This window comes from Myxocyprinus asiaticus, chromosome 26 (assembly GCF_019703515.2).
Source record: "Myxocyprinus asiaticus isolate MX2 ecotype Aquarium Trade chromosome 26, UBuf_Myxa_2, whole genome shotgun sequence".
Classification (NCBI taxonomy): Eukaryota; Metazoa; Chordata; class Actinopteri; order Cypriniformes; family Catostomidae; genus Myxocyprinus; species Myxocyprinus asiaticus.
The window spans coordinates 31,732,926-31,744,132 of NC_059369.1; the positions used below are offsets into that span (position 1 = coordinate 31,732,926).

The window sequence follows — 11,207 nt, forward strand, 5'->3', positions numbered from 1 at the left end:
ACGGAAGGACATCTTTAATAAGACGGCAAGTGTTTGCGCAAGCTCTTTTAGAAGGAAATACACTCTTTCTAATTTACTCTTTTAGCACCTGCAGACTCAGGCTGCCGAAGGGCTCAGGGGAACATAGCACTCAGCCGTGTGAGGGTGACTGCTGATATGTGCCGTAAGAATCCAGCAGCGTAGCAAAGAGTGAGAGGACAAACACACATGCATTCGGCTCCGAAGAAAAAATCTGAATGAGTGATGCGCACCATCTCCTTTTATACCCGTATGTCCGGGGCGGAGAGTGGCATGCAAATTCCACTCGCCAATTTTCACTGGTCTTTTCTATTTTAAGCAAAGGTGATTGGGGCTCTCAAGATCGAACCCCTAGTGTCACTACATCGACACAACATTGAGTGAGTGACAGACAGGGAACAAGTGAGTTAAAGATCACAAAATATCAAAGTTCTGAATTACTAACCAAACATAAAGAATAAAGAACTCTTTCTCGTGCTGTACATCCCAAGAAACCTCAGAAAACTTCCTGCATTAAAATATGAATAAACTCCAGCCACTTTCTTCCTGTCTTCTCATTTCATTCAAAAGTGATCATACTAATGCCCTATTTCCTTCAAAGACAATTAACCTGCACTGTGAGAGCTTCAGAGGGCTGAAAGGTGATAATGGTCAATCGGAAATTCTGTTTGGAATGACCCTAGAGCATGGATTGTTCTCCCTTCGAAGTGCCCTGCAAAGGCATTATCAGTGTTTAGAACACAGACAGGCCTGCTGCCAGATATAGAGGCGGTACCTTCTCGACCCAGAAAGGATTTGATTTGACAATTTCTAAGCAGCAATGTGATGTCATGAATTTTCATGTTGTGTTGATGTTTTTTAGCAGGAAGAGAGAGACTGCAAATTTTAAATGCAAATATCAGTTGAAAGCAAATTTTGTTAACGTTTTGAACTAAACTATCATAAAGATGACCTTAAAGCTAATAGAAAGCAACACAACTTTTATTTAGATTTAATGGGGTCTTTAAAAGCCCTTAAAAAATGGGTCACGGGTGAAACAGGTACTATAATTATATAGTATTATAGCAGTAATTATATAAATGTTACACATTTTTTATGAATTTTCTATTTTGCTAAAAAAAAAAAAAAAAAAATTCCAACATTTTTATAAGAATACAACTTTTTGTTTGCATAATGATGTAGTTATGGTATGGTCTATCTCTTGAAGTAAACCAGCCAAACCCTGATCCTGACCCCCTGGGCTATAGATGATTAATTAGGAAGAAACAACCAATCACAATTTAGTATGCAGTATGCACATCATCACAGAATGTTTACAAACACAGACCAATCAGCTGTAAAGCTTAAACTAGATTCAGTAATGGTAAAATGGGCAAATAGCTATTTATCCTTCTTTATTTTCAATGGAAATCCACTGGCAGAACATTTTTACTTTTTATATAATTGTTATAATTCTAATTATAAGTTTTGCTACAGCTACGTATACATATAGTTTGAAAAAACATGGTTTAAATTAGAAAACCAGAGACATCACAAGCTGATTTGTAACGGTAATAAGTTAATTAAAAATACAACCCAAAAATGAATGACAGAATTCACATACATTTGATATTTGTAAGTAAACTCATTTTATTTCAGACAGATGGGGACAATGAAGGAGTAGCTGTGCTGCTTGTAAAAAACAAAAAACAAAAAAACAAAACAAACAGAAATGGGATGTCCGTCAACCAAAGTTTTGATTTATCCGTTCCATATAGATTAATTACAATTTAGATGTAAATATCGCCCCCTTCCTCATTACGTAGATTTCTTGACAATCAAGTTTGTAATAGTTCTCTAAAGCTCACCACCAATAAACATTTTATAATTTATGACCATTATTACAGGAAAAACTCAATGTGGTTAACCAGAAATCACTTATTTATTGTTTAGAGCTGCATCTCTGTCACATAGCAGACACGATGTCCGTGTGAAAGCACAACACAGGCCTGCTGTAGAAGTAACACAGCAGCACTGCTCAAACCCCGCAGACAAAGTATCTGTGAAACAGACCTTAGCATTTCTTATAGTGAAAAAAATTGGCCTTATTCATGAGCAGAGTGATATTCTAAGTAAATAAATTCATTTTAACATAAATTTATTGCAACAATGATACACATGATTGGTTTTATGAATGATTTACATAGACATTTTTTTATCCTTGTGTTTAATGAATTAGGCCCATTGTCTTTTGTACAAAAGTATTTATCTGTAATGGTGGCAATGGTGGCATGATTTTTTTTACAAACACAAGAATCTTAAAACCATTTCTTTTTAAAAATTATATCGAAGTATTGATACTATTTGAATACTAATAATTATTAGTATGATTATTTACTGTCATAATTATTTATACAACATCAAATTATAATAAAAATAATATAATTCAAAATTTAATTAGAATGATCATATGTTATGGTTGATTCAAATAATTTATATATAAATATCAAGTGAAAGACAGAGAAAATGTGTGTAATAATTTAATGAAACAAATCTGATTATTTAAGCTACTACAAGTTGCACATTGAGTAACAAAGGCAGAAATACATTTGTCATAGAATTCCACAGTCAGTATGTAAAACTATTTATATTCTGTGGCTCTTCCTGTGATGGCTTTTTTAGTGTTTCTTTCTGGATGCAATATGATGATGTAGCACTTTGGGGCAAATATGGCCAAATATATGCCAGAATGGCAAAAATCTCAACAGCCACTGAATATTTCCCTGGTGAGCTGACATATGAACAAATGTAATCCACACAGCACAGAAGATCAGCACATTAAAGGTAATGAATTTTGCTTCATTAAAGTTATCTGGAAGGTTCCATGCTAGAAAAGCTAACAGGAAGCTCACTGCTGCTAGCAGTCCATTGTAGCCCAGCAGAATGGCAAAGCCAGCCACTGAGCCAATAGCACACTCATATACTATTTTAGAATGGATATAGACTGTGTTTTTATGGGGTGTTGGAGATGCAGTTGATAACCAGACGGCACGTATCACTACCTGGACAGCAGTTAAAACTATGACTGTAGCAGGTAGAGGTAAAGATAAAGAACAAAACTAACAAATAGCAGGTAATGTGAACCATGAAGTACAGGTGAAGTGGTCCAAGCCTCGCATGCAATGCACTGTCTGCCTGCCATATTTTTCAATAAAAGTTCATCCATCAGAGCTAGCAGATCAGTCGAGAATGCCACAGTCACCTTGGCTGTAGAGGTCTTAATCACTGTCACTATGCACTGAATGTCCCTGTGATTATCGTATTACATTATTTCAGAAAGTAACACAACCTCCAAAGAGCTGCATTTCCTGGTGGAAGGACTGAGCAGCATAGATCCATAGTCATCATCACTATAGAAAACACCATCCATCCAAAATACTTCAAGATCTGAACCATAGCCCACACTTGGTAGGCATCACTGGGGATAGTTCTGAAGAAGGATGGGTACTTTTTTCTGTCACTCAAACAGGAGCAGGTGGCATAGTAGCTAATCTGATTAAGAAAGACAGAAAAAGAGCAGAGAGGTGAAGAATGTAGAAGAGCAAGAAATCATTATATTCATAAAATACAATATCATAATTGTTATCATAATTTTATATCACACTTTAGTTATCATATAGTTTCTTACCATAGGAACTCGAAATAGACCTAGCACACTAGAACCTGCAATGGAGTGAGTCGACCCCAGATCTCCCACAATAGCAATCACTGGTGGTGGGCTGGTGCAGTTGAGGATGGAGAGGGTCTTCTCTCTCCCTCTAATAAGATCTATAGCAGCCCTGAATGCCACTACAAGCTTTAAACAGTTGTCATACAGATGATAACTGAGGGTGATGTTAGACAGCAGGTTGGGATACTTAATGATCTCTCATCCACAGCAAAACAATAGTCTGCGCCTGGTGGAAGCTTGACATTTAAATTTGACGTTCAGTCACACAAAAGAGATGCATTTATGAAAAGAGATAAATCAATTAAATTAAAAATTCACATTATAAAAATTATTTACATTTAGATATTGCAGTTTTCTTGCGTACAACGTTATCGCAGATTGCATACACTGCACACAATCTATTAGATGTGATGTGATTTCAGTACATGTAATATATATTGAATATAATAAATTGTAAGAAAAAATGCAAAAGGCTTTTTCCCATTGTTGTCTCTCTTTTCTTTCAATTTCATTTTTTGTTTTCTTTCACACTCTTTGCTCGGTAGCCAGGGGCGTAGATTCCAGGGGGGTTGGGGGCGGATGTAACCCCCCAATAATCAAAACAAGCAAGTAAACTTCAACTTGAAGTGGCTCTGGTGCTGACAGGAGTTTGAGCTAGAGACAGAAGTAAAGAACAGATTCAGGCAGATATTTAGAGTGATCCACATTGCTCTCACTTTATCTCTGTACCACACACCCTCTCAATGCCATCATTTATTATAAGAATTGTGCACCATTTTTTTCTATAGAGCAGGAGGTGCTACTTAGACCTCTCTGGGAATGAATATGTCATTTTGAGGTCACTTATTATTACATTTTACAATATTATTGACGAATGGCAGCTCAAGCTGATAAATTATTTTGTTGTTTGCATAGCTGTCATAGTCTCAAAACACATACAGCTGTACAACAAATGCACACACACATAAACACACATAAACAACAACAACAACAACAACAACAACAACACACACACACACACACACACACACACACAGGCTATGTTTTGTGTGTGTGTGTTTCATTTCTCCAGAACAGAAAATGGTAGAGTGATGATGATGGCCTCTTTTCACTTGGGACATTAAGGGAAGTTTAGTAACACTCTAGCAACCACATAGCAATGCCCTAGCAACCACCCATATTAACAAATTTCCACACCAGAGCATCATATAGAGACATGAAGGTGGGCTCTTTTGACATGGTAGTGTGACATTGAGGCACACAGTTTTGCCATGGTAAACATCACTTACATTTTCTGTACCAAGAAAATCTACCTAGATATAATTACTATAGACTAACCATAACCCACACTCTAAACCTAACCCTATTTTTTGTTGTTGCCATTTTTAGATTAATAAATAATAATAATAAAAAAAACAAACAAACAAAAAAAAACATTAAATGTATGGGTGGATCATTTTTCAAAATGAGGACATCACAAAATGTCTCCAAAGGGAGGTTTTGTCTGATTTTGTGCATTAGTATGTGCACAAACACACATGCACACATTCATCAATTTATCTGTCAAGGTGGGTACTTTCCACTTTACATTTTTATAAAGAGCTAATGATATTTTTAACACAAACTTTCTAATTCAAACATTGTTTAGTGTGTTTATTAAGCTGTTATTTAGCTGTTTTCTTTGGTGGAACCCCATAACACACACACACACACAGCTTTGAAATTAGAAATGAGTTTAAAATAGTATATGAATAGTATTATAACATGTTTCAAATATGTGTTATACAGAGAAACATCAATTTATGCATGTGCATTCAATAATTTGCATCATGGTGAGATTAATTCGATTACATTTATTGATTGATACTGTGCTGAGACCTTAGCTGGTGTGACAAAAAGGCAATTTGTCACTTTCAGTGTCACACTTGCAGTTCTATCTCAGTGTTACATATAACTTTTCATGAGTAGGGTCTAAATTCCCCTGCAGTGCCCCCTGGAGTGAGTTATTTTTGCACATGACACTGCACAGCCGATAGAGTGGGGTGAGTGTAGATGAGTATGTTTATAAAATAAAATAAAATAGAATACTGTATATAATATAGTAAACGTGAACAAATGGGTTATGTCTGCTGTACTGTATTTGTTTTATTTATTTCGTTTTTATAGGTGAAAAAAAAAATAAATAAAAATAATACTATCAGCAGTCTGCTTTGCCTATATGCACTGTTTGACTTCTCAGACATTGTATGTGTGTGTGTGTGTGTGTGTGTGTGCGTCGGATAGTCATGCTCGATCAGCATGTTTTCACTGTGAGTATACGAGTTTTAAAGTGTTATCGTGGTGCCTATGTGATAGTCTGGCTGTCTGTTTCAGAAATCAAACATATTATATGCCTGAAAAGACTGTTTGAGTTGCTGTTTGTGTGAATGAAAATCGCATCTGCACCTAATAAGTAGACATAGCTGCTTGCATGGGAAGATTGCGTGTTTAGATGTGATGGCTGTGCATATATAAGCTGTGAACTGTTATTGTGGTACTTTGGCAATTAGTGTGTTTGTTACATAAAATAAACATATTATGTGCTTGAAAAAACTCTTTGAGTAGCTGTTTGTTTGACGAATGACAATTGCTACTAATGTAAACAAATGGCAGCATGCATCAGAGGAAGATCGCGTTTGATGTATTGACTGTACGTATAAGAGCTTTAAACTTTTTATTGTGGTACTTTGGTACTAGATTTTGGAACATGGTTGTGGGGATTTGCCCCCGTTCAAACACAAGAGCATCAGTGAGGTCAGGCACTGATGTTGGGCGATGGGGCCTGGATTGTAGCTGCCGTTCCAATTCATCCTAAAGGCATTTAGTGGGGTTCTGGGTCTTGTGCAGGCTAGTTAAGTTTTCACACCAGACTCAGGATATCATTTTACTGGTGGCATCCTCTGACAGTGCCATCATGAAAGTGACTGCGTTCTTTGACATGCTCCATTCTACTGAAAATGTATGTCTTTAGAGATTGAATGCTTGATTTTATGCACCTGTTAGCAACGGGTGTATCTGAAATAGCCAAACCCATTCATTAGAAGGTGGTGTCCACATATTCTTGAGCCATATACTGTATTTTTTTTTTTTTAACTGAATAAACATCCAAATTAAACAGACAAAATGTAAAACAAACAAAAAACTAACTAACAAATGGAACAAAAATCATGGGATTTATCACTAATGCTTTATGGTATGGAAACGCAGTCAAAAGCATCCTTTTTCCGTTTTAAAAAATATTTTTTTTTAATCTCTCTGCATGATACAAGAGCATCTCAGCACTGTTGTGCACAACTGATTCTCTGCTGTGTGAATCATCTTGTGGCAGCTCAGGGAACTGGTCGGTTCTATTACTCTTTTTGTCCTTCTGGTTTAGATATTTGCCTAAAATGTTACATAATTTGCTTTAAGAAGAAGACAGCTCTAATACATTGTAAGTCTTTGAGGATCTTTGCAATGACAATATTCTGAGTAATAAATACCCATAAATTCCCTTCTTCTATTTAATGAGTCAGAAATATGTTTCATAACGTCATAGTCATTTTGTAATCTATTTATTTTGCATATTGGATTAGGAAAAGGATTTTTTAAAGTGAATAAAAATTCTCAATTAAATCTCTGTAATAATAATAATAATAAAAAAACAGAACACACAAAAAAGTATATAAAAAAGAATAAGTTAGACTAATTGTTCTTAAATTACATTAAATCTGTTTATTCAAGCTTCAACAAGCAGTACACTTTGACAGTGTCAACGACACATACTGGAGTAACAGAGTCATGTCAGCTTTTAAAACTAGTCATTTTAAGTTGCTCGTCCCATGATAGCTTTTTTAGTGTTTCTCTCTGGGTGTAAAAGGATGATGTAGCACTTTGGGGCAAATGTGGCCACTAGTAATCCAAAACTTGAAGCTAAAATGGCAAAAATCTCAACAGCCACTGCATATTTACCTGGAGAGCTGACATATGCTGGAACAAACGTAATCCACACAGCACAGAAGATCAACATGCTAAAAGTAATGAACTTGGCCTCATTAAAATTATCTGGAAGATTCCTTGCCATAAAGGCTAACAAGAAGCTCACTGCTGCCAAAAGGCCAATATAGCCGAGTAGCATGGAAAAACCAACCACTGAGCCTATAGCACATTCATAAACTATTTTAGACCTGATATACTGGCTGTTTTTATGGGGTGTTGGAGATGCAGTTGATAGCCATACAGCACTTATTACCACCTGGAGGGCAGTTAGGATCAATACTGTGCCTCTTTGCTGGGCTGCTCCAAACCATTTCATGGCTCCTTTACCCTCCAGTCGAGATGACTTGAACACGGCTATTACCACCATAGTCTTGACCAGGATGCTGGAGACACACAGAACAAAGCTAATACCAAACACTGCATGTCTTAATTGACACGTCCACAACTGTGGACGGCCAATGAACAGCAACACACACAGGAAACACAGTTTGAGTGAGAGCAGCAACAGGAAACTGAGCTCTGAATTATTGGCACGCACTACTGGAGTATGGCGGTGATGGGCAAATATGACAACCACCACAGAACAGAAGCAGGTGCCAAGCAGGGAAGCAGTGGTCAGAGAGATGCCCAGGGGCTCTTCAAAAGACAGAAACTCCACTTCTTTAGGGATACACTGATCCTTTTTTGGGCTGGACCAGTACTCATCTGGGCATTCTGTGCACTCAATGGAATCTATGTATATGAGAAAGACAGAGAGAAAGAAAGATTGTTGATAAAGCTGTGATTAAATAATAATACAATTTTGTGTTTGTTAGCTTTGTTAACTCTCTTCACCTGTTGCATTAGAGATCTCTCCATCTGCACATGGCAGGCAGTCAAAACAGCAGACAGGAAGGCCCTTCCTTGTGGCTTGTCTGGTGCCTGGGGGACAGCTCTCACTACACACAGACTGTGGAGGCTAAAGGATTTTTCATAATAACAGTGATGCGTGCATCTGTCAAATATACACTCTAAAAAGTATTCTCAATTAATGACCATTATGCATATGAATACAATAGTTATGTTTAAATTGTTTCGAAGCCTGAAAGTAAAATACGTTAGTTACTTTCTTTGTCTCAAAGTTCCAGTATAATGCGTCCTCATCCAGTGTGAGCAACTTTCCAGTTGCTGCCCCTTCATCCACCACACCAACTGTGCGAACAATGATCGACCCATCAGAGCTTGGCTGCCAGTTCATCACATCATAGATGGACAGTGCATCTCCATTTTCATTAAAAGACACATGATCCCCAAAGCTTGTGGTGAAGTTCACTTTCTGTAGGTAGTGAACCAGCTGTACAGTTTGTAGACAGGACAGGTATATCTTTATGTTTTGTATAAACATATTGCATATTTTTTTATATTGGTTTAGCATTTATTTTGTCAATAATGTTAAACATTTGTAGAGTAACTAATAATATGTATTTCTATGGACAACACTCTTACCTGCCAGGGCTGCAGGTTGTTAATGTCAGCACAGCTGTTCCCACTGAATGGCCCTTTCCCCTCCTCACATTGCATTAGGTTATGCAGAGCATGTGCCAGGGCAAATACTGCCTTATACACATTATAGGAGGCCCTCAGCTCTGATACATCAGTATATTCTGTGTCTGTGCTGCTCAGATCCTCTTGTCCTGTACACCTCTGTCTCTCTTCCCCAATCTCTCTGCTTTCAGTCTCAAAACTGCAACCGAACATGTTTTCCCAGAAGATTTTCACCATATTATTTCTTGCATCGTTGTCTGGACGGAGGTGTAGCAAAAAATTATGAAGTCCCTGGATCTCTCCCCGGCGGATGGCAATGCCCAGCGTGCCCCCAAGGAAGGGCAAAAGATGCTGAGTGTGAAAAACAGGTGAGTTGGCCCAAGCTTCACTTGCAATCCATTGCCTGCCCATTACATTCTGCAGTGCAACCTCTTCCATCAGTGGCAACAAATAGGCCTCGGTTGAGAACACCACCAAAACTCTCGCTGTAGAGGCTTGAATCATTCGCACTATACGCTGAATGTCCATGAGGTTATTATCAAGGGGCAGGATTTCAGAAAAGGCAACACAACCTCCAAACAACTGCACCTCCTTTTGGAAGGACTGAGCAGCGTAGATGCCGTAATCATCATCACTATATATGACACCAACCCAAGTCCATCCAAAATGCTTCAAGATCTGAACCATAGCTTGCACCTGAAAGGCATCGCTGGGGATAGTTCTGAAAAAGGATGGGTACTTCTTCCTGTCACTCAAACACGAACAGGTGGCATAGTAGCTAACCTAGAGACACAGTATGACAAGAAAAAAATAAGACATTTTCCATTGCTATAGCAATTACTCTTACATATAGGCAGACAAAGAACAACATCATTAAACAATTTAACAGTAACTTCAGTGAGAAAAAGTGCAGAAATACACAGCACTTTTGTACATTATAATATGTTACTGTATATATCAATATTCATCATCACCACATCCTACCATAGGCACTCGAAACAGCCCCAGCACACTGGAGATTGCGATACAGTGAGTGGAACCTGGATCACCTACTATTCCAATCACTGGTGGTGGACCCGTGCAGTTGAGATAGGTCAGGGACTCCTTTGTCCCACTAAGCAGAGCCGTTGCAGAACGAAATGCTACTCCAAGCTTCACACAATTATCATACAGATGATAACCGAGGGTGATGTTAGGCAGCAAGTGGGGATTTTGATTGATCTCATTTATGGCAAAAACCATTGTCTGTGCCTGCTGGAAGCTTGCCATATAGAATCTAGAAAAAGCAGCACAAATGTCGACATTCAGTCACTCTAAAAGATGTCAAACATAAAACAATGAAATTATTAATACAATCTGATAATAAGATTAACTCTTTCTTTACAGAGCTCGAGTTAAGAATCCAGTTTTCATGGCAGTTATTTCTGTACAGGTATGTTTAAAACTTTTCATTACACAATAATTCTGCTGTGAATAAAAATGTAGGAACATAGACTTTGTTCTGGATGTGCTTAATTTTATTATCTCATTTTATTTCAGTTTGTTCTGTCCTTTTCTCTTGCAGTCTTTGGGTCCTGTTTAGCCCAAGCTCACCGCTCACAATGTGGCTGTTCTGGTTCTCTTTTGAAGTTCAGTTCTGGAAACACTGCGATGAGATGAAATGCAAACAGGCCTCCTATGATAAGATCTCCGTCCTCGTACATCCCATTCAAATTGAAGCGTCCCTGGAGTTGACAGGTGCGTGAGCTAAAGATTGAAGCCACACAGATACAGTTAAAGGACAAATAAAGACATATATGTAGAGTGATCCACATCTCTGTCTTTCTCTCTCACCCACAGCTCTGTATGACATAGAATTGTGTGCAGCACTGATTTATAGAGCAGGTGGTGTCACATGGGTTTCTCAGGAAAGACGTCAATTCATGTCTCTCTTTTTCTT

The 11,207-nt window shown here is 37.7% G+C and overlaps 1 protein-coding gene across 1 annotated transcript; it reads right to left on the reverse strand.

Moving 5' to 3' along the window:
* Positions 1 to 7,475: 7,475 nt before the first annotated feature.
* Positions 7,476 to 11,082, reverse strand: LOC127416641 (extracellular calcium-sensing receptor-like). The gene is made up of 6 exons (XM_051656083.1): positions 10,862 to 11,082; positions 10,253 to 10,544; positions 9,230 to 10,051; positions 8,850 to 9,077; positions 8,579 to 8,702; positions 7,476 to 8,476 (listed from the first exon to the last, which is right to left on the reverse strand). Exons 1-6 carry the CDS (start codon positions 11,080 to 11,082, stop codon positions 7,572 to 7,574), a joined length of 2,592 nt encoding a protein of 863 aa, XP_051512043.1. The 3' UTR covers positions 7,476 to 7,571.
* Positions 11,083 to 11,207: the final 125 nt, after the last annotated feature.

Coding starts and splice junctions, on each gene's coding strand:
- LOC127416641 (XM_051656083.1), bottom strand. CDS start 11,082: ATGTGGATCACTCTACATATATGTCTTTATTTGTCCTTTAACTGTATC. Junction 10,545..10,861: donor GAACAGCCACATTGTGAGCG/GTGAGCTTGGGC, acceptor TGCTTTTTCTAG/ATTCTATATGGCAAGCTTCC. Junction 10,052..10,252: donor GGCTGTTTCGAGTGCCTATG/GTAGGATGTGGT, acceptor CTGTGTCTCTAG/GTTAGCTACTATGCCACCTG.